Source organism: Myotis myotis, unplaced genomic scaffold (assembly GCF_014108235.1).
Source record: "Myotis myotis isolate mMyoMyo1 unplaced genomic scaffold, mMyoMyo1.p scaffold_m19_p_11, whole genome shotgun sequence".
Taxonomy (NCBI): Eukaryota; Metazoa; Chordata; class Mammalia; order Chiroptera; family Vespertilionidae; genus Myotis; species Myotis myotis.
Window position 1 is genome coordinate 41,974,002 of NW_023416315.1, and position 24,806 is coordinate 41,998,807.

General features: G+C 36.5%; 1 protein-coding gene across 3 annotated transcripts in view; it reads right to left on the minus strand.

Moving 5' to 3' along the window:
• RUNDC3B (RUN domain containing 3B) overlaps positions 1 to 24,806 on the minus strand; it is a 109,245-nt gene that overhangs the window by 54,820 nt on the left and 29,619 nt on the right. For 2 of the 3 annotated variants that reach the window (XM_036328287.1, XM_036328286.1), the window contains exons 3-4: positions 13,343 to 13,476; positions 4,914 to 4,999 (exon numbers count right to left, since the gene is read on the minus strand). In XM_036328287.1, coding sequence (XP_036184180.1) covers positions 4,914 to 4,999; positions 13,343 to 13,476 — 220 coding nt within the window. Of the gene's footprint in view, positions 1 to 4,913; positions 5,000 to 13,342; positions 13,477 to 20,146; positions 20,198 to 24,806 lie in introns of all 3 variants that reach the window. The other variant, XM_036328288.1, reaches the window with a different exon arrangement.

Consider the following 24,806-nt stretch of genomic DNA (forward strand, 5'->3'; position numbering starts at 1 on the left):
TTTATTTGGCCCATGTTAGCCTTTAAGTTTGACATGCGTGGTATACACCCTCCTCTTGTAGATGAGCCTTGATTTATGTTGGCATGTAATGGGAGGGATTCACCCCCAGGACAATTGGCTGCAATGACTGGCTTCGACCAACCACCATGGAGGATAGCTATGCAGAGGCCTGCCCCTCAGAGCAGGACTTACTTCAGCAGCATTTTGGTGCCTGCTAATTCCGCATCTTGAGTGTGACACTGTGGAGGTGTTTGGGTGGTTCTTCAACATGGTCTGAAGCTGTCCACTGGGTGTGCTGTCCCAGGAGGGGACAAGGTCATGCAAAGTTCAGCTGCCACCTGTGTCTGACCAGTGCCACCTGGCTTGAGCTACAAAGTGATTTTCAGATGGCTGCTACTTGTGCTGGGCTTGGAGGTGCTCAGCAGAGGCCTACCTGCTAACCACAGCCATTGCTGCTAATGCTGGGCCTGGAGCCATTCAGCAAGAGGTACAGGGCACACTTAGGCCAGATATGCTTGTTTGAGAGATTTTAGAAAAGTATGAAGCATGAGCAAAGACAGATCATTTGTATGGAAAAGCCACTGAAAATAGCTTCAGTTGGCCCAAAAGTTAGGTGGGGGAGACGGGGTGGGGGGAGTCTCAGGAAATCACCAGGGAAGGGCAAACAGCAATAGCCAGGTTGATGGAGACTCAGATATGTTGCCCACCTGCTGAGATGGAGAGATTATCAAAGAACTATGGCCTCTGCCTATACTTCTGTCTGGAAGAAAGTTGCTCCACTGCCCCCTGCTCTCGTCCTGATGCCTGACAATTCAGTTCCTCCCTGTATGACTCTAGTGCCTTTTGAGCTGCTACCCAAGCACTGGAGCTCAGAGGAAATGAGTTAAAGGAAGTCTGTATGTGGGCCCTTTAAGAGGAACTGCCTAGGACAGTGAAAAATCAGCAGCCTTCTGTCTCACTCAGCCTCACTCCCTGCAAGTTTTTACAGCCAGAAATTATGGAAACTTCTCTTCCCAGCACTGGAAACCTGGGCTTGAAAGCCTAGTGTGAGACTGATACCCCTCACTCCTCAGAGGAGACCTCTGCAGGGGAGATATCCCTCCTGCTTTTTATCTACCACGTGGGGGTGTGGGACCAACCTGTTCCATGTCTCTGCCCCTTCTACCAGTCTCAATGTGGCTTCTTTTTTAAAATCCCTAGTTGTAAGACTTATATTCAGCTAGATTTCAGGTGGTTCTTAATGATGGTTGTCCTGTACTTTAGTTGTAATTTTGATATAGTTATAGGAGGGTGAGTACTGTGTGTATCTACCCTGCCATCTTGACTGGAAGTCTAGCTTGGTAATTTTTAAAGTTTAATTTTTTAAAAATATATTTTATTGATTTTTCACAAAGAGGAAGGGATGGGGATAGAGAGCCAGAAACATCGATGAGAGAGAAACATCGACCAGCTGCCTCCTGTACACTCCCCACTGGGGATGTGCCCACAACCAAGGTACATGCCCTTGACCGGAATCGAACCTGGGACCCTGTGGAGGCTGACGCTCTATCCACTGAGCCAAACCGGGTAGGGCTTTAAATTTTAATTTTACATTTTACTCCTCTTACCCCTACTTTAATATTGAGAAAATGAACATTTCTTCTGAAGACAACTGTTGTCATTAATTAAGTTACTGTGGTGTAATTACAAAGTAATAAACAGGTCTCTGTAACGTTTTTTTAAAAATCCTCCCCCAAGGATATTTTTTTCCATTGATTTTTAGAGAGAGTGGTAGGGAGGGAGAGGGGGAGAGAGAAACATCAATGTGATAGAGACACATCAATTGGTTGCCTCCCGCACACACCCTGACTGGCACCAGAGAATGAACCTGCAACCCAGGTACATACCCTTGACCTGAAATTGAACACGACCCTTGGTCCGTTGGCAGACGCTCTACCAATGAGCAACACCAGCCAGGACTAGCTTAACTTTTCTAATTATTTTTCAGCCTGTGGGTGTGGGAAAATTAAAACTTTGAGCAAATTATTTCAGCTTCTACCTTACTTCCCTATTCCTAGGTCTTCCCAGTAACCTATTAAAACAATCCGCCCCCCCCCATTTTATTTTATTTTTTTAGTTTAGATTCTAATATTGACTCTGCCCATTTCCCAACTCTGACTATTTCCCAATAACATCCCAACCCCTATATTATTACATAATGAAACTCTTCAAGGATTTTTTTTCAATTGCTCACCAAGACATCCTCCACCTTAGTAAAAAGACCACACGGATTTCTCTAATACTTCAGCATATCATCATTTGCTCAAGACGAGGATTTACTGTGTTTGTTTCCCACAGTTCCTCCACCCAATCTTATCCCTGGATTTTCACTGATTAGTACTTCAGGTTGGCCTGTGCTAGCTCATGTAGCTCCTCCTTCTGTACTGGGGCAAAAACTTGTATCCCCAGTGTGAAGGATGTCATTACTCGTTATCTGTGAAGAGTGGAACAAGAAGAAATCACTCGGTTCAGATAATCTCAAGATTTCGAAAGGATTAGAGATCATTTCTCATTTCTACAGCACTTATGTCAGAGAGCATCCAGACAAAAGGTAGGGTATAACTATTCTTTCTAATAGTTTGCTTGTGTTTTATAAACCTAAACTTCCAAATAGGTATGTTTTGGCTAGAAATTCACAATTACATTTATTTATACTTAAGAAATTTATTTGGTTTGATTTTAGTAAAAAAAAAAGTATAGTAAACATAGCTAAAAAAAAGGCCGTCTTTTCAAAACTTCATTTTTAAGCTAACTTCTAAAATAAGAATTCTAAAATAACTTCCTACTTAGTTCCTTTCTTGAGAATTACAGAGCCATTATACTGACATAGAAATATTGTATGTGTGTGTATTGATTTATGTGTATGAGCATATACTAAGGCGTGTTTCTGTTTGAATAATATATGTTTATATATTGTTGCAAGAATATTTGTACTTCATGAACTTTTTTAGAGCTGAATCATTTCCTTTTTATTAAAAAAACATACCTAACACCTAAGAACAAGACAAAAAGCATTTCCCTTTAAATATTTAAACTACTCATTGTAAAAAATAGTCTATTCAAGAATTATTTCTACCCCACCCAACTGAATAAACTAAGAAACAAGACTAACAACTTAGAGATATTATTAATGCTTTAACTTCTATTTAGAAAAGACTATCATAATTTTAATATAATCTTGTTATTGTCTAGGACAGTGGTCGGCAAACTCATAAGTCAACAGAGCCAAATATCAACAGTACAACAATTGAAATTTCTTTTGAGAGCCAAATTTTTTAAACTTAAACTATATAGGTAGGTACATTGTTATTAACTTAATTAGGGTACTCCTAAGGCTTAGGAAGAGCCACACTCAAGGGGCCAAAGAGCCGCATGTGGCTCGTGAGCCGCAGTTTGCTGACCACAGGCCTAGGAGATGATTACTGTATAAACTTGGTTTTCATTTCATTAATTTAGGATTTTTAGGTTTGATCTATAATTTTCTGGTACTACTTTTATTTTCAAAAGTATTTTCAACATTTATCTTTCATAATTAAATCTACTAGTAATGATAAATAAAAGAAATAAAAAACAAATGTTTTATGTCATAAAGTTCATTGGAGTATCATATTGCTTTAAAGAAAAGTCAATAAATATATATCAGATTTACTTTATGCAGAATATCTCATAGTAAATGGCCAGATTTTTTTCCAAATCCAAAATAAAAAATACTGCATCAGGACATGAAAATTAAGATTCTAGATATATGCTTTCTTTATATTTCTGCCTAATTTTCTCTATCAAAACTGGTTTAGAGCTGTTTCACTCTTTTCTTCTCTTTCATGGTTAATAAGTATGGCAATTTAAAAATGTCTAAGGCAGTGTGTCTGATAGAACCTTCTATGAGGAAGCAATGTTCTATTATTTGTGCTGTCTAATTTGGTATCCATAAGCCATACATAGCTATTGAACACCTGAATTGTTCAATACAGCAACTGAACTAAATTAGTAATTTTATTTAATTTTAACTAATTTTAATTTACATAACTAAATTTATTTTAATTTTTTATATGTTATCAGTGGCTACTGTAATAAACAGTACATGTCTATGGCATTTAAGTTATTGAATATTTTCATTTACAAATACTTTTGAAATGGAGAAAAGTGTTTTTTAACAATAGCTATAAACATAAATTAGTAGACCTCTGAGCTTAATAGGAATGATTCTTTTCCTAATATGAACCCTCTTTTTACTACCAAAAAAATTAATAATAAAGTCAATAAAGTCCTGGCACAATATATCACCTCTTAAGTTTATATAAACCAAAGTGCGCACGCGGGCACGCGCGTACATACACACACACACACACACACACACACTGGTACAGGCTGCCCTAAAAAGACAATCAGGCAGTCATTAATTATAAATATATATGTGAATTATATACATATTTATAAGTAAATAAATATAAACATAAAATATATGTGAATTAAAGAAGTGAATGGTCCATGTATATTTTTTATAAGCAAAGAAATAAATGATGTAGTGAGGAAAGAAAAGGAATGCTGTAGAATTTAGTGTATTTTTCTTCAAATTGGCCAGGGAAAAGTCTGTTTAAAGAATGAAACTGTAATTGTCAAAAAAGTGAGAATTAGAAGTAATTTTAAAAGATTTATTCCAGTACAATGTGAAGCCTGGAAAGATAAACCATGGTAGATATATGTTTAGTTGATAAACTTCAGTTTCCTGAGAAGACAGTGAATTTATCTGAGTAGTATGAAAAGAAGGAAATAATGAGGACTTTAGAAAGGAATGAGTCTTCATTCTATTCTTATTTCTAAGTCTTTAGGTGTTCCTTTTAAGTATATATTTGAAAATTAAAAGAATTTTAAACCTGGTTGTTTTGAAGTCTCTCAGAGCTGTAGAGATGTATTCAGATAAATGTTTTTCCATGAGTGCAACTCTGATCCAGGCTCTACCCTAAAAGGAAGAAGAAAGAATCAAACATGTGGAAAAAAATTGAAATTAAAACATATTTTTCTCAATATAAGCATTTTAATATGTAAATATTATCAATTATCATCCAAAATATATATTTGATAAAGACTAAAATATTTTAAGTAGATAATAGGTAAATTTTGATTATATATAGTATATATTTTATTTCTCTGAAGGTATAGGGTTAAGCATGTCAGATTAACTTCCTGTCCTCTGAAGAAACAGAACCATTAATACTGAACTAGTTGGATTAGAGACTTTTTTTGAATCAAAGAATGTAATCATAGGACTTATGTTCTATTTCTATACCCAAATCAACATGCTAAGTAAAATGATTCCCCTTAAAAAACAAGAGGAACAGAGTGCATTCTCTTTAATAAAAAACACTTTCATTCAGCTTATTTAAGAAAATTTCCCACCTATCTTTCCAGAGGGAGGGTTTAGACAACTAATAATGAACCAAATTTCATTATCATGCATCCTAATCTTGAGTTTCTGAATTTGGTACCACCATAACATTATAAAATCCTGTTACCAAATTTTTAGACCAGGAAGAACAATCACACAACAAAAATATCCCAGAAGCATATTCTAGCACAAAATCACAGAAACAGACAATTCTGACTAAATGTGATCATTTATTTTTACTTGGAAAGGGATAACATCATTCAATAGTTGGGACTGATCAATTAATTGTTTTATAATCCAAAGAGATTATAAAAAAAGAGATTGCATTTGTAGTGAGAACTTTAAAATTCAATTACTTTCATTTTTACTCAACCTTTTCACAAATCTCCAGAAAGTCCAAAAAGATCAACTATGTAGAAAATCAAAACAGTGCAATGACAGCTGAGAATCAAGGTGACACTGATCAATATATATTATGGTTGACTACCAGTATGGGGTGAGGAAGCATTCTTTAGAAATGACTCCAACTCTGGTAAATTCACCAGGCTCTTAGGAGGGATAAAAAAGGAGTCAAATCTAGACAGTGATGAAACAGGCTTGGAGCAGCAGTGTTGTCCAAGCTCAAAACCCTTTTAGCTCTGCCCAGGGCTCACTCCCTTGTTCTTGCTGAGTAAGCCTAGGGGAACCTACACTTCACTGTAGCTGGATGTAATAGTAGAAGGAAGAGGGAAACCACTGGCTAGCAGTCTCAAGATTCTTAAAATTTCATTTAAAAGACACAGAGACTAGTAGCGGTAGCTTGAGTCAAAAGGCCAGGATTTCACCAAAACAGAAGCAAGGAAAAGTTGCTCTCCAGAGAAAGTTAGTTCTTATCTATTGCTAGATAAGAAATGTGGGGAAAGTCCTGCTTCCTCATTTATTAATTTCAATCCATACAAAACTGGGCCACACCTAGTTTCCAGTTCTTGGATGTTTGTGGAATTCTGTTATTGTGATAATAAATTGTGATAATTTTTAAAGTATTTTTTTTATTGATTTACTAGAGGCCTGGTGCACAAAATTCGTGCTTGGGGGGTGTGTGTCCCTCAGCCCAGCCTGCACCCTTTCCAATCTGGGACATCCCTCTCACAATCCAGGACTGCTGGCTCCCAACCTCTCGCCTGCCTGCCTGCCTGATTGCCCTGAACTGCTTCCGCCTGCAGCCTGATCACCCCCTAACCACTCCCCTGCCAGCCTGATCAATGCCTAGCTGCTCCCCTGCTGGCCCGATTGCCCCTAACTGCCCTCCCCTGCTGGCCTGTCCCTCCCAACTGTTCTCGCCTACAGGCCTGGTCCCCCCTAACTGCCCTCTGCTGCAGGCCTGATCACCCCCAACTGCCCTCCCTTGCAGGCCTGATCACCCACAACTGCCCTTCCTTGCTGGCCATCTTTGACCACATGGGGGTGACCATCTTGTGTGTTGGAGTAATGGTCAATTTGCATATTGCCTCTTTATTATATAGGAAAGAGAAAGGAGGAAGGGAGAGAGAAAAACACTGATGTGAGGGCAAAACATCAATTAGCTGCCTCCTGCAGGCCCCCTACCAAGGATCAAGCCTGCAACCTGGGCATGTACTCCTAAAGGAAATCGAACCTACAACCTTTTGGTGCATGGGATGACACCCAACCAACTGAGCCACACCGGCTAGGGCTAAATTGTGATGATGTTTAACAGTTTCTTTTCTTTCAACAAAAGAATTTTTACTAGTACAGACCATTTATAAAAGTTTTGGGGCCATGGAATGAGAAACTAGGTTTAACATTTCAGGCTTTATCAGTCAGATAATGGTGAACCATGAAGGTTGTTGTCGTTTTTTCCCAGAGACACAAATATTGTTTGTCACTGAAGTTCTTTGGGGGAAAAAATTAAAAGTAGTCAACACTTCGTGTGTGTGTGTGTGTGTGTGTAAAAGGTGAAAGAGTTAAGAAGCATAAATTGGTAGCTACAAAATAGTCATGGGTGTAATGTATAGCATAAGAAAAATAGTCAATAACACAGTAATAACTATGTATGGTGCCAGGTGGGTGTATGGTGCTAGATTTATCAGGGTGATCCCTTCACAAGTTATATAAATCACTGAGTTGTACAGCTGAAACTAATAAAATACTGTACATCAACAGTAAAAAAAAAAAAAAAAAATCAAGGAAAGAAGTCCCATGGTCCTGGGAAAACTGATGGCTGATTTCTATAATATAAACAAAAGGAGTAAAGATGTTGGATCAAAGAGTATGTATATCTTTAACATTAGTAGATAAGGCCAAATCATTTTTCCAACTTGCTTTCTACAAATTTACAGATGATAGGGTTCAGAACATGCTACCTCAAAATGTGGATCTTAAGCTGAAAAAGTTTGAAGTCACTCTGATCTACCCTTGCCCCCATCCTTGTTCCCTCAAAGCAAGAGATAAATCTCCCAGGTGAAAGGTAACTTCCCTGTGCCAGGGGAAAGGGAGGCCTCCTCATCACCAGTCAGAGAGGGCTGCATAAACAAACCTTGTTACTTCTTCACCATTTACCACCCTTAGCCCAAATCCCTCTGCCTTGCGAATTCTTCACAAATGTATGTTTCTTTGTCTAAAAGGTATACAAAGCTTCCTGCTCTGGTCACTTCTTTGAGACTCCTATTTTTGTGGGGCAGTAAAAACTTAAGAATATAATAATATACTAGTACGTTTGGCTCTTTTTATGTGTGTGTTTTTAAATGCATATTTCCTATTGATTTCAAAGAGGAAGGGGAAGGGAGAGAAAGATAGAAACATCCATGATGAGAGAGAATTATTAACTGGCTGCTTCCTGCAGGCTTCCCACTGGGGATCAAACTTGCAACCCAGGCAGTGCCCTGACCGGGAATCAAACTGTGACCGCCTGGTTCATAGGTTGACGCTCAACCACTAAGCCACTGCCGTTTGGCTCTGCTTTAAGAGCTTTAGATACATATTAAAATATTTAATCCTCCCAAGAACTGTGAGTTGGGTTACAATACATTCCATATTTTACTACATGAGGAAAAAAACACAGACACCACTAGAAAACAGAAAACTCCTCTCACAACCACCAAACCGACCAACCTAACTCAATTAATACCCATGTACTCTACCTTTCTTCCTATTTCAGGGGATGAACTGTAATCATTTAAGAGAGTAAAAGGACAAATCACAGAGCAAAGATATTTGAATTACATGTAAAAGACAGTAAGGCTCTCATTCATAAAATACAAGTAAGTCTTACAAATCCATAAGAAAAAGAACACTCAATTTAAAAATGGGCCTGCTAGGGGAAGATTTTTAACTACAGATTTAATTTCTTTAATAGGTATCAGAATACTCAGATATTTTCTATTAGTTTTGTAAGTGATATTTTTTCAAAGAATTTGCCCATTTCCCCTACATTTTCAAATGGATAGGTGTGAAGTTATTCATAATATTTTCCTTTAGGATTTTTAATGTAGGGAGGGTCTCTGGGGTTGGGCTCTTCTTCATTCCTGATACTCATCATTTACAATTTCTTTTCTCGTCTTTAATAGTCTTGCTAGAAGCTTATCAATTGTATTAATCTTTTAAAAAACACCAACTTTGGGCTTTGTTGATTTTCTTCTGGTGTACATTTGTTTCAATTTAACTGAATTTTTGCTCTTCATTATTTCTTGTCTTCTACCTTGAGTTTATTACTTTTTAAAAATAGTTTCTTGAGATGAAAGCTTTGATCACTAATTTTCAGCCTTTATTCTTTTGCTTAATAATGCATAAGCCTATTTAAGCATACCTATCTTCCTTTAAGTACAAATTTTTATGTGTTGTATTTTAATTATATTACTTTCCAAACCTTTACTGTGGCTCTTGGGAGAAGAGTTCCTCTGATACAAGCTATTCTGCTTTCACTGGAAGTAGAAACTAATTCATTTCTTACCTCCATGATCATCTTTTTAGACTCCAACCCCTCTGACTTGACTCTCTGCCCCTACCCTCCTTTCTATACATTCTTCATGCTGTAACCACTTGATCATTTAAAATGTAACCAGATTACATTACTCTATTGCTTTTTTTAAAAAAAAGTAAAAAAGAAACATTCAAGTAGCTCCCCAGTGTGTTGAGAATTATATCTAAACTCTTAATCATGGCCATATCTTCTATTCTATACCTTTCTCAGCTTACTATTTGCATAGCACATTTCTTTCCATAATTTACATCCTGACTCAACTACTGCTTCACAGAATCCTTCCTGATCTCTTCCACCACTCTTATCACTTTCTAACTTCCCCTGAGATAGTGTGTATATATTTGTTTACTGTATTACTAAAATGGAATGTGTGTGTAACGTTTGCTCTTTGCCATCTTTTTCACCACTGCCACTCTATCCTCAACATTTACAATGGTTTCTGGCACACAGGAGGTATTCGGTATATACTTATTAAATAAGTGAATCAAACTAAAGAGATAAATAACTTGCTCATAACTACTAGGCACTGGAGCTACCAGTTAGAAGTGGAGAAAAGGAATGATATGAAAAATACAGTATTTTAGAAAGAGTCATATGAAGTTAAAATGGATAGAGTGTCAAACAAATGGGCAGAATCAGAGTACGTCTGTTTTCTGCTGGGAAACTTTCTATTTTGAAAGCTCCCCAAGTATTTCTGACAGTATTCCAGAGTTGAGGCCATCACAATAAATAACTGTCAAGTGGTGGTTTAAAAGGGAGATAGATTTGTGAGTCAGTAAAAGAAAAATGATCATAAAACTGGCCTCTTTGCAATATTGCATCTTACTGTAAAGTTACGGTATTTGATAATTCTGGTATATCTGATTAATGCCCCCTCTGCCTCTGTCAGGAGAACATTTGGCTAATCTGCCTCTCGGACAGAGCAGTGACCAGCCAGCTTCTGAGCAGATAGGAAATATGGCTAAGCTAAGTCGCAGTTATATTTCTAACACTACTAATTCTAGTCTGAAACCTAAAAAATTGATGTATAGAAATAGTATGTTCCAGAATCCCTGCATACTGTAGAAAAAACAGATGCAAATATATCTGATATGGAAAATAGAGATATGATCTTCAATTCAAATAATTTATTCCATTGTTAGGCTATGTGTAGGCCCTAGAAAATCAGTCCAACAAGTCACAGACTAAGTGAAGAATGGGAAAGGTCGGCATTTCATAGATTTTAGGTTAGAGTGACAAGGTATCAGGTCTCCCAGGGTGGCAAGTTACTACAATGTGACTCTAAAATTGTACAGTGGTACTAGGACACGGACAATCCGGATTCAATCAACTCAACCACATTTAAAGAATGTTTCTGTTTCCTCATTAAATGGAATCTGTTTGAGGTCTGGTCAAAACAAAGGCATAAATGCAGGATTTGGAACATGATTGTTCTGTGGTGTTTTGATACTCAACACCATTTTCGGTGTTTTGTGTGTTTCTTTACAGAATAAATATTAACGTTCTCCGCTGAGAGGTGGTGAGCTAGGGTTCGGGTTTTCTTGGTCCACCCATGTCCAAATGTGGCATTTCTAATGTTTGTTAGCTTTTCAATTACCTTTTGTGCTTTGAGGCATGCTAATTCTATAAATATATTCTCTTCTGTATTGAAAGAGGTTAGAATACACTTGTCATGTTAATCTTTCCTACTTTTAGTTTGAAAATAAGAAAATCAAGTTTATGTAGCACCTAGGTTACTTTCAATTTTCATAGACTTGATCCATTCAAATTACAGCTAGTCTTTTAATCTTAACCTACAGAAACCAAAGTATTACTCTTAAACCATAAAGAAAACTAATACAAACTCAATTAAAATGCAAAGGAAAATTCAAATTGTACATTTTTAAAACCTATAAACAGACAATTAGAAAGTAAATAAATGAATAAATTCAATAGTTCAAAAAATGACGGCCAAAGGACTAAGCAGACAATAATTGTGACTAAAAAGAAACTTGTTAATACAAGTTAAAACATCTCTGAGAAAAAGGTTTTAATTTAAAAATATAGTTATAACTGACTTTAAAAAGAAGATACTTATTGACCTAAAAAATATCTGAGGCAGGAGAAACTGATTCAACATAAAAGAGTTCGAAGACACTGAAGCAGAAAGTTAACTGTTGCTCAGACAACGCCTGACTGGAGACTGGCAGGAGGCTGTGCAGCAGGAAGCAGTGCTTTTAGAAACATCTTCAAAAGTGACAAAAACCATAGCCATTAACTTTACCCAACAACACACTTCCATATTATGAAATTTTAAGCTGTTTAACTATGTTTCTAATTATGTCACTGAATTTAAATATTATAAATCTTGTTTTTAAAAAATACTCAGTTCATATTTTACAAACATGTTTTAATTCCAATATGTATCAGTCAATTTTGTGAACAAAAATTTTCCCAAAAAAAAGAATTCTTAAATAAAAACTGATACAGGAACAATAAATTTGGAAACAACACATTTGAAAGATGATTGTTATGCTTTTGTTTATTATACAGACATGTAATTTGTAAGTTTATAATTATGAAATAATGACCTGAATTATATCTTGATCTTAAAACCTTACATATCTATACTCAACCTTTATTTTCTACTTAGTTTCATTCTGTAATTATTAAGTGTCAAAAATAGAAAGGAGCCCTAGCCGGTTTGGCTCAGTGGATAGAATGTCAGCCTGTAGACCAAAGGGTTCCGGGTGCGATTCCGGTCAAGGACACGGACCTCAGTTGCAGGCTCCTACCAGGCCCTGGTCGGGGGTATGTGCAGGAGGCAACCAATTGATGTGTTTCTCTCACATCAATATTTCTCTCTGTTTTTCCTTTTCTCTTCTAATCTCTCTAAAAAAAAAAATCAATGGAAAAATATCCTAAGGCAAGGTTTAAAAATATATATACAGAAAGGAAAGCTACTATGGCCAATCCAATTTTAAAAAATCAACTCCTAAACTGAAGCTGATATAGTTTATAACAGCAGCTCTGACATTTTACAATCTTAAACATTATTGAGGACTCCAAAGAGTCTTTATATAGGTTGTATCAATTAATATTTACTATATGACAAGCCCAAACTATAAACTTTTAAATTTTTAATTAAAAATAAACCCATTCTATGTTAATTTTAAATAAAATTTTTGTGAAAAATTATCTTTTCCTAAACAAAAATATTAGTGAGAAAAGTGACTGTTTTTACATTTTTCCTTAATGCATGGCTTAATAAAAGAGAACTAGATATCTGCTTCGCATTCAATCTGTTACAGTGTACTCAAAGGTTGAGGTTTAATAAAATTAAAAATGTTTACTGTATTGTCCTGGACATTTTTAAGTGACTGTGGGGTGTTTTATTTTGTGTGTGTGTGTGTGTGTGTGTGTGTGTTTGTTTGTTTTGTTTTAAGACTGAGCTGATGGTGGGGGAGAACTCAATGATAACTAATAATAGTTTGATACCATTATCTTAATTTGTGCTCAGGCACCAGCAGTTTTACCCACCATTGCTTCTGCACCAGCAACGAGAATGTCAACACAGTGCAAAATGCAAATAACATTTTCCTATTACATGAAAAATAGTTTTGACATTTTGGACCCCCAGGGTTCTGCTGGACACTGAGAGTCACTGGTTTAGGTAATTCAATAAAAACAGAAAATTCACAGAATGGGACACATTTCATTGTTCTCAGTAGTGACTAGCTTCATACCTTCTTGCTATTCATAAAGCAATAGTAAAGATTCATGAGCATTCTAAAATAACGAAATACAATAAAAAAGGAAACAAGCCTCTGAAAGATGTTAAATTTGATCAAGTGCTTAATTCCAACAAAGAAAATAAATGTTTTATAGCAAAGAGCTTGAACTGTTCTAACTGGGTCAAGACTGCTTCAGATTATATACATTTCATGTTATTTCTGTCTTACCTTAGCTCTAGAGGAACTGACATTTTCCATATTTTCAATGCTGCAGATACAATTCTGTGAAACTCTCCGGCAAGCCACTCTGATATAGTCCCAGAAGCTACGAGGACTTTCATAACCAAACCAGGTTACTTGACCTTCAGGAGACAAATTACAATACAAAATAAAAGAAAACTAGACTAGAAAATTCAACATGCAAGAACAATAAAACGCTGAAAATTAAAAGGCAGTGTGGTGTGCTATAATGGAAAGGACACTGATCTCAACATCAATCAGCCTGAGATCTAGTCCTGGTCTACCTTTACAACTAGGTGTCACCTTGGGAAATTTATTTAATGAACCTCAATCACAGTTTTTCAACAGTAAATTCAAACTAAATGAAGTAAAAAGAGTCTATACACTAAAAAACATACTGCAGCTTAACATCCTATTATTCTAATATAGTCTTTTATATATCACTTGGATAATTTTCCTAGTGGTTCTAGTTAAGCATTAATTTAAATGTCACCAGTCGTATTCTAAAGCTTTCTCCGCTCAGAAAAACGAAAAAGTAAAAAATATAACCTTTTTTCTTCTCTTATGTAGATACTTCAAAGAAATGAAATAAGTGTGTGTGGTCAGAACTATAAGTAAATATAATCAATTAGGATCCTATATTGACTAATTATTCATAATCTTGTACCCACCCATTCTCATCTATAAAGCCACAAAGTTCCCTGTAACTATCATTCACCTGCTCTCTTCTAGTCACCAACCCTGGAAAAGTCCTTCAGGAATTTACCATTCAGATTTGAGCAATTATGTGTCTGTTGATGAACAAATATTCTTTTCTGTGTACCATAATATTGGTATTTCTATGCAGGACTTTGAATAGCAGATCCATGCTTAAAACTTTATTCAATTAATCTTACCTGGGTAAGTTGTTTAATCTTAATGTAGAAATGTTGGCTTTTATATTTTTAAATCTGTGCTTCTCTGTTTCAATTAATTTTTTTTATCTCGAACCTTCCCTTCCCCAGTAATAGCTTCTCTCTAAGCAACATCAAAGTGTGGTCAGCAAGCACCATTTTCGGAGCCGTGTCTGAAGTGGTATGTGATTTCCAACCATGGCAGCCCGTAAAACAGCTGGGCTTCTTTTTAAACATACTCATGCCTGGGCTCCCCCACAACTAAATAACCAGAATCCTTAGGGGCAGGTCTAGGCATTGGTATTTTTAAAAGCCGCCCCCCCCAATATTTCTAATAATATACTTATGGTTACTCAATGAATAGGAAGCCTATATATTGCGATAGGTAACTCCTGCCATCTTTCAGGACATTTTAAAGGCCTCCTGTTCTTATAAGCCAGTGGTTCTCAACCTTCCTAATGCCGCGGCCCTTTAATGCAGTTCCTCACGTTGTGGTGACCCCCAACCATAAAATTATTTTCGTTGCTACTTCATAACTGTAATTTTGCTACTGTCATGAATCGTCATGTAAATATCTGATATGCAGGATGTATTTTCATTGTTACAAATTGAACATAATTAAAGCATAGTGATTAATCACAAAAACAGTATGTAATTATATATGTGTTTTCCAATGGTCTTAGGCGACCCCTGTGGAAGGGTCGTTCGACCCCTAAAGGGGTCGCGACCCACAGGTTGAGAACCGCTGTTATAAGCCCTGTGTGATCTCAATGGTGATTCAGCCCCTCCCTATGTGCTGGCATGGCACCCTTTGCTTACTTATCCTTACAATTACCTGTTCACTTGACTGTCTCACATATTAGGTGGTAAAACTGCTCAGGCAGGGATTGTGTCTTATTTTTCTTTAAACAGATCTCTAGCACTTGACACAGTGCTTGGATCATAGTAAGCATTCAATAAATATTTATTAAACAATGCAACTGGTAAATCAGCACAAAACAGATCTTAATTGCAATGCTATATAAAAATTTGAATTTTAAAAATCTGAATTAGTATCTTTTTATAGTAACAGTTCAATGACAATCTGGTATCAAGAGGTCTCCATGCTAGATTACAAATACTAAATATTCTAGAATATATTTACATAGATAAATAAGACACAAATGCATCTACAAATACTCACTCAAATATATAACTCAAATGTCTCCTTAAAAATCAAATATTACTACCAACAAACAGAAATCTTTAAGAATACTGTATTTAAAATATCTCTTCTTCATCTCAGTCTCTCCCCATTACTGTCCTTTGCTTCTTCTCTTCTTTGGTTAAAGAAGTTCCTAGAACAGTATCTCAATATAGTTGGTCTTTAGGGCAATTTTCATGTCAATTTGTTAGCCATTTGGAGAGGAAGCAGGGTGCCTCGTGGTTAGGAATATGGGTTTTGAGTCAAATCACTTTCTAGTTATGTGATCTTGAGCAAATGACTTAACTGTATAAGTCTTTCTTCTATAAATTAACAATAGCTGTAGTACCAACATGGTAACACTTGGAGATTAAATGAGATAATGTGGGTACAGCAATCAGCATACAGTACAGTACAGATGTTAACAATTACTGCTACTATGATTACTACTATCAAATAGTTAAGGGACCAAAGCTCCTCTTCCACCACAAAGTGGAAATGAGATGTAAAATTAAAAGTTTCTCCCTTAACTTGCTTAGAATCTAAAAAAATCTTTAAAATTTATTCCATAATCCAACCTTTTCTCATATCAACCTTTCTAATTTTGCCTCCCTAAAATGTCTAGTCTCAACTAATTGTCTTTACCTTAATTAACTGGGATCACTCTATAATTTTAAAAAGGTGTAGCTGCCAGTCCTCCCTCAAGAAACAGAGTACTAAACAACGGCAGGGATCCTAAAAAAGGGAGAATCTCAAGGTTTCTCTAATGACTTTATTTTAAACCTCATGAGTCTGACATGGCCAAGGAAAAATAGAAATAGTAGAGGTGTCAAAACCAAAAGAATATAACAAAGTCCTATTTTTAGAGGAGAGAAAAGAAAATGAAAAACTAAAAAATCTGGAATTAGGTTAAACAGAGAAAGAATGGGTACTAAATCCTTACAACTCTTGCTGTGGGTAGGATATGCGATCTACCAGGCTTTACCTAAGACATGACAAGATTTCCAAGATTGCAAACTAAGAAACTAAACAATTAATAGAATGACATATTAGCATAACTTACAGGGTTTTAAAAAACTAGTATCTTCATAATACTCTGTCTACTCAACCAACTAGATGTGAGGAGGATTTGGCTTGATTCTGCCTTCTCCACTCTCCCATGTGCATCATTTCCAATGTGAAGTTCTTAAATCAAGACACTGAATTGTTGTCCACATTCAAAAGATCAGCTTTGATTAGGAGAAGGTGGATTCCCTTGTTAGAATCACTAAACAAACTTTCATGTAAATTGTCTGTATGTCCTAGAATTTTATTTAAGTAATTAAATAATTTCTGCATCCATGAAAAGGGTTGAATTTGGTTTAAAATAATTTAGAATTGTTTGCCCTGGCCAGTGTAGCTCAGTTCGTTGGGCGTCTTTCTGTGCACTGAAAGGTTGTTGGTTTGATTCTTGGTCATGCCCAGGTTATAGGCTTGATCCCCAGTAGGGGGAGTGCAGGAGACAGTTGATGTTTCACTCTCACATCAACATTTCTCTCTCTTAAAAAAAAAATCAATTAAAAATTTTAAAAATAATAGAAGTATTCAATTGGTTATTTGAAATATTATTACTTGAATATCACTCTTACTTAAACAGATTAATTGCTAGCAAAACACTGTACTTAGTCTGTAACCAGTATTCAACAGGAATATTAAAACAAAACAAAACACTACAATCTGATTGTGCCTTTAAAAACCAACAGTGTAATAAATAATCATTTCCAAGATATTCCATTTCCTTTAAAAATAACCAGAAAAGCAAATCACTTTACAAGACACTAACCTGCATCTTGAATAAATTTTATTCCAGAGAAGAAATATGCTGTCATTAAAAATTGTCTTTTTGAAGCTCTGATGAGTATAGATGTATAATATGCTTTCAATTATATATATTCTTAGAAGTTGACTTTTTACCAATGACAAAGTTAAACAAGCTTTTGACATTTACTTCCATTCCATTAATCCAACTCTAATTTGTTTCATGCACAGAAATAAGTGGTGAAAAGTTTGCTAGACTAAAAGGTGAACTGCTACTAACAAGCTATGTCATATCTTTCCCACGAAACTGCCTCATTTCTGCACCTAAAAATATAATGTAATTTTTAGAATCCAATATTATTCTAAAATTACTCTTCTCCATTAGTTAAGTCAAATGCCTATTCACTTCATGCAATGTTTGTGTTTGGCTTATAAGTGTTTCTTTAATGAAGTAGTGCTTAATGGCATATAATCTTTTGATAATATAAAGATAAATGAATATGTTAAGTGACTCCCTTTCTCCAGTCTTTATTAGTGCTTAATTACGAATGGAAAACTGTTCTCACAAGGTGAAGTTCTGTCAGCATTATAATACATCACCTAGATGGTAATATCAGACTATTGCCTTGTAGCTACTATTCATATAGACAAGTAATAAAAACAGTCACATCAAATCTTAATAAATCACTCTGATATCACTGCAAATGTTTTCAGATGCTTAAAGGAAATTGATTACTTGTGGATTTATTTTTGGCAATACATTAATAGTTAGATATTACACTTTTCACTTTAAATTTTGTGACAACAGCCCTAAGTTTCTTACTGCTAACTTATAAAATCAGTTTGATATTTTCCACTACCTTTTTACTAAACAGAGAAAATTCCCATTTCTATAAGAGGTTAGAATCTTTTCCTTTTAAAAAAGGTAGTGGAACCGTGGCCAGTGTGCTCAGTGGATAGAGCATCATCCCAGCCTGTGCACTGAGTCTCGGGTTCAATTCCCAGTCAAGGGCACATACCTTAGTTGCAGGTTTGATCCCTGGCCCCAGTTGGGCATGTGTGGGAGGCAACCAATCAATGTGTATCTTTCACATTGCTGTTTCTCTCTCTCTCAATGAGAAGATTAATTAGTATCACTTCATAATATATCCTCTGGTGAGGATTAACAAAATAAATAAATAAAGTAGCATTATTAGTTGAGATTCATATTTATTAGACCATTCATCCAGCTTTGAAGATAAAATTATGATCTTGAATAATATTCTACATAAAATATATTACTGTTCTAAAAAAGATAAAGTTAAAAACTTTAAAACTAACTTACACTTTATACTGAATCTTAAGAAGAAGTCTGAGTCTTGACTAGGTAATTGTATTTATATTACTAGTTCTGTATGTTACTTACAGGATGCTTCAGGAAATCATTTAGCAAATATGAATCAGTTACTAATCTATAAAATGTAATTATCATCCCTTACTGCAACAATTAATGTCTTGTTCATTGCTAAGAAATTTATCACAGATACCTAAAACAAATGTCTAAAGTATGTACCTATACAATAAAAGTGAGTCACATATTAATCTTCCAAAACCAAAAATTAAGATAAACAAGTTCACCTGAAAATCTGAAAACTGAATTTGACTGAATAGGTTTACTTATCCCAGTCATTTGGCCATCTTGCCAAGTAGAATACAAGAGTTTTGTGTGTGTTTTTCTTCACCAGCTTTTTTAATACAAGGTTTAGAATACTGGCAGATTTAATTAAAGTACCGAGGGCTGAGGTCCATACAGAGAGCTATGTAGAAACGTGTAGACCTAGCCCTCGCCAGTTTGGCTCAGTGGATAGAGCGTCGGCCTGAAGGATCTCAGGTTCGATTCCAGTCAAGGGAACATACCTCGGTGGCAGCCTCGACACCTGTCATGACTCGTTTGGGAGGCAACCAATCAATGTGTCTCTCTCACATCAATGTTTCTCTCTCTCTGTCTCTGCCCTCCCCTTCCACTCTCTCTAAAAATCAATGGAAAAATATCCTCGGGTGAGGATTAACACACAAAAAAAGTGCAGACCTAAAGAAATCAAGCATAATTTATTTCAATAGTGATTAAGGCTATATATACATAGGGAACATAAAAGAAATTTTTTAAAATTATTATTTGTGGGAATTAGGATTGAGGAAATGAGAAGATATTTCTCTTCTACATTCTATTCTTTATCTTAGTATTACCTTTGAAAACACTAGAACGTTTATTTTCTAATTAAAACATATAGTAAAAGGCTAGGTCATAAGTGCAGAGCCCAGCAGTGTGTTTTGCACACAGCAGGAACTCAATAGAAGTATTTTGACTAAACGAATAAGAAGTACGCATTCTACCTGGGAGAAAGGAAACTAAAGAATACAGTCCCACTAATGGTTAAAGAATGGCAAAGCAGTTATTGTGGATAGTGCCCATGTATGCTTTACTGAGTGATTTTTGAAAATTCACACAGCTTCCCTGAGGCCCTGGTTCGCATGTAATACAAATACTATTACAAAGCACTTACAAAATTGAGGAGATAACCAATAAATCATACATCATTAAGCATTCTAATAAAATATAAATAACACAGATATGCATACTTGGTTAATAAAATAGTACTTAAAACCATGGGGTTTAAGAGAAATACGGAGGGGAGTCACATGGAGAGGAAGGAGAGTAAATGAATTATTATATTGTGTGAGTTTACAACAAGCTATTACTTAAAGAATTAGCATAAGCATACTTGTGCCCTCTAAATTAACAAAAACAAAAACAGAAAGCTTTGCAAAACCCATGCAATGTACTAAAAAAGATCACTTAACTGATACAGCCCTCCCCAGTAAGTCAATTCCATGCTCCCGCGCAGCTCAGTGGCGGGAGACATCACCAGCATAGAGTACCTTGAAGAGGTATTTGGAGATGAGCCAGCCATCTGCAACTTTGGGAAATCTCTTTAAAAAAAATAAACAACAACAACAACAACACACAGATATTTAAGAAACCTGCCATCAAGTTTATAATTGCAAACTGAATAGCCGAAATTAGATGGCTACACATAATTCTGACACAGTAAACACTAAACTCAGGATGAATATGAGCTACACACTCAGCACACAAACGAAGCTGGTCCCTTGTAGCCTATTTTATTGGAGAGTCTAGAATTTATGTAAGTCATAGAAATAAGTGAGAAACAATTGTTCTTTTTACCTCCCCATCGTTCTCTCCCAAGTGCAATAAACGGGTGATGACAGAATGCAAAATGAGCAACAGCTTGGCTGAATTGGCTAGATTTGCACCTCAGAATTTACGTTGAGTTAGGAAAATTACTTCTTGAACTGCATATGTCTCAAAGTGTTTAACTTTAAAACTAAACACTTTTTACTGTTAACTTTTCTAAAAGTTATAATCAAATTCATTTTGAACAGCAGTTCTCTTACTTTTGGCCTAGAAGAGTTAAAATCTGTATGGTTCTGAATTATGAGAAGAGCACTTAGGTATCTGGTAAAATGTTCTTCAGTTTAACCAACGTCGACTAAATGATTACTTAATGAAAAATACTGTTTTATTTCCTACAGCAGCTTTCAATTATTGCTTCACAATCACCATCTGGAAAAGTTACTATAAATTCTGACTATGTTATTTGGAAATTCCTCTTATAATTATACAGGAAAACTCCAAAGCCAAATAATATTTTCTTCTCTCATAACCTAACAATGCAATCTCCAATAGGACATGGTCCCACACCTTTCTAAATACTCAGACTCTTTATGAAACCAAACAAAAACCAAACAAACACAGTGAGTAATGTTGTATGAAAATGAACGGAAAAAGATATATACAGTTGTATTGTTTGCTACATCCATGTCTCTACCTTCCTCCTACCTTCATTTGTAACATCAAAAAGAAATATTGAATTTTGAAACATATCCAAAAGGATCTATAAATTGGTACCCTCTTTGAAGCCTCATAGGAGGACATACTGTTCTTGCTACAACTACAACAAACAAAAATGAAAATTTCTCAGCACTAAAATGCAAATCAGAACAGAATGCTTTTCATTCTGTTATATGATTAACCATATGATTTCACTATTAACCATATGATTTCACTAATATGTGGGATATAAAACTGAAACTAGTGAACACAAACTGCAGTATGGTGATTGCCAGGGGAAGGGGGCAGGGGTGGGAGGGTAAAGAGGGCCTAATATATGGTGACGGAAGATGATCTGACTTTGGGTGGTGGGCACACAGTGCAATATACAGATCTTGTAACATAGAAACCCACACCTGAAAACTAAATGATCATATTAACTAATGTCACCCCAGTAAATTTAATTTAAAAAATTAATAAATCAAAAATTAGGCTATGGAGAAACACCAATCAGAAAGGATATATGCACCCCTATGTTCATAGCAGCACAATTTACCATAGCTAAGATTTGGAAACAGCCTAAATGCCCATCAGCAGGTGAATGAATTAGAAAACTGTGGTACATCTACACGATGGAATACTATGCTGCTATAAAAAAGAAGGAATTCTTACCATTTGCAACAGCATGGATGGAACTGGAGAGCATTATGCTAAGTGAAATAAGACAGTCAATAAAATAAAAATACCACATGATCTCACTCATTTATGGATAATAAAGACCATTATAAACTGATGAACAAAAATAGATATAGAGGCAGAGCAGCATCAAACAGACTGTCAAACTACAGCAGGAAGGCCGGGAAGGGCTGGGGGGAAGGAGGGAGGGTAAGAGATCAACCGAAGGATTTGTATGCATGCAAATAAGCATAACCAATGGACATAAGACACTGGGGGGTAGAGGATGCCAGGGGATTGTCAAGGGCAGGGGAAAAAAAGGAGACATATGTAATACTCTTTGTAATACTTTAAGCAATAAAACAAAATTTAAAAAAATAAATAAAAACAAATGTCAAAAAAAATTAGGCTATGAAAAAAATAAACACCAATTGTTAATGTTTAAACCACATTTACTTTGCTATCACTGCCTTGAAAATAAAGTTATGTATCTTATTTGTAGTCATTTACATAATCAAAAAGTAATAAAAGTAAAAATGATTTCAGGAAAACGTTACTGAAAAAAATAAACTTCAAAAAATGTATCAAATGAGATATATCATAATGAGATGTATGTCATGATTTAATCAACCCCTAATATAAAGTGGGAAATAATTACTGAATCTATTATTAAACTCAATTTATAGATTAGGATTATTTTTCCTTTTTATGGAATTTATTTAGGTGACAATGGCTAACAAAAATTATACAAGTTTCAGGTGCACAATCTACAACACATCATCTATACACTGTATTGTGTTCACTTCACCAAGTCAAGTCTCCATCCATCACCACTTATCCCCCTACAACCTCCTCCTTCTCTCTCCCTCTCCCAGAAATCACCACACTGTTGTCCATGTCCATGTTTTTATTTCTTTTTGCTCAATCCCCCCATGACGGCTATCAGCCTGCTCTCTATAAGTCTTCCTCTATTTTGCTTGTTAGTTCATTTTATCCATTAGATTACACATGAGTGAAATTATACGGTACTTGTCTTTCTCTGACTGGCTTATTTCACTTAGTATAATGCTCTGCAGGCCCATTCATGCTGTTGCAAAAGGTAATATTTCCTTCTTTTTTTACAGCCGAGTAGTATTCCAGTGTGTAAATGTACCACATCTTTTTAATCACTTGCCGGGAGCTGGTCCATCCTTGCTGTTTCAAGGGACCTGGTATATATGGCATACTGTTCTTAATATGTTTGCTCACCTTCTTGGCACTATGTGTTTTAACCAAGGTCACCTCTCTGAGAAAGGTTGTTTCCCCAGGTAGGGATTTTCCCCTGAAGTTAGGGAGGGAATAAAACCCCTTAACTAAGTGCCAGGCGGGTAATTAATCACTTTAACTACGAACAATCATGCTTAAGCTACATAATCTTTACTCCCTGGAATGGAGATAAGAAATGCCCTAACCTTTGGAATAGAGATTGATAGGATTGGAATCAACTGGTATAAATACAGATGTAACAAGACAACAGGACACAGAACCTAGACACAGAACCTACACAGAACCTAGAGACAGAAGAACTTCGCTGGAGAGAACATGGCAAAAGATCCTGGACAGAAACTGGACACAGAACCTAGAGACAGAACCTAGCGACAGAACCTGGCCAAAGAACTTAGAGACAGAACCTGGCTACAGAACCTGGATAGAACATGGCAAGAGAACCTGACTAGAACCTGGCGACCGAACCTGGCTGGAGAATCTAGTGAGAGAACATGGCTACAGAACCTGGCTGGAGATCCTAACCAGAACTTCGCTGGAGATCCTGACCAGAACTTGGCTAGAGATCCTGGCTAGGCTGCTGATCAACTGAACGCTGTCTCCGTGTCATTCCTTCTTCGCTGACTCCATCCACACCTTTGGGGACCCCTGGACCTGCTGAGGTTGGACCCCAGCATCTGGCGCCCAAAAAGGCCCTAGGTAAGCGCCCCACACTCGGGACAGATAGGACTCCACCATAGGAAGAGGGTGGATAGTCTTCGCCAACTCCGTCTACACCTTTGGGAACCCCTGGAACAGGATTCCCCTAGGTAAGCCCCCCCACATTGAGAACCCCCACACTCGGGACAGATAGGACTCCACCAGGGTACTGCAGACCCCCCTATAGAGGATAAGTAGGGTAAGAAGGTGGATAGTACAGAACTTAGATTGACAGAACCAGTCTGGAGAACCTAGCAACAGAACATGACGACAGAAGCTGACTGGAGATCCTAGATAGAACCAGGAGAACCCAACCATGCTGGTCAACTGAACGCTGCCTCCGTGTCATTCCTTCTTCGCTGACTCTGTCCACACCTTTGGGGACCCCTGGACCTGCTGGGGCAGGACCCCAGCAATCACTCTCTACTGATAGACACTTGGACTGCTTCCAAATATTGGCTATTGTAAATAACGCTGCAATGAACATAGGGGTGCATATATTCCTCCAAATTGGTGTTTCGGGTTTCTTCATATAAATTCCCAGAAGTGGAATCACTGGGTCATAAGGCAGCTCCATTCTTTAATTTTTTGAGGAAATTCCATAGTGCTTTTCACAGTGGATGTACCAATCTACATTCCCACCAATAGTATATGAGAGTTCCCTTTTCTCCAAATCCTCACCAACACTTGTTTTTGCTTTTTAAAATCTTTATTATTGAGAGTATTACAGATGTCCCCCTTTTTTCCTCCCATTGCCCCCTCCACCTGGTTTCCACCCCGCCCCAGGCCTTCACCACCCTATTGCCTGTGCCCATAGGTACTGTATATCTATATAATAAAAGGCCAGAGGCCATAAGTGTCATGATCAGAAAGACCACTCGACCAGTTGCCATGAGGTGGCATTGACCACTTCTTGGTCCCAATCCCCCTTCACCCCCCGGCCCGCGAGTGGTAGCAGGGCAGGACTGGGGACTGGAGAGCAGGCTGAACGGCTGACCTCTTGGTCCCTGCCCCCGGCCAACAGGCTCCAATGGATCAGCGATGGTGAAC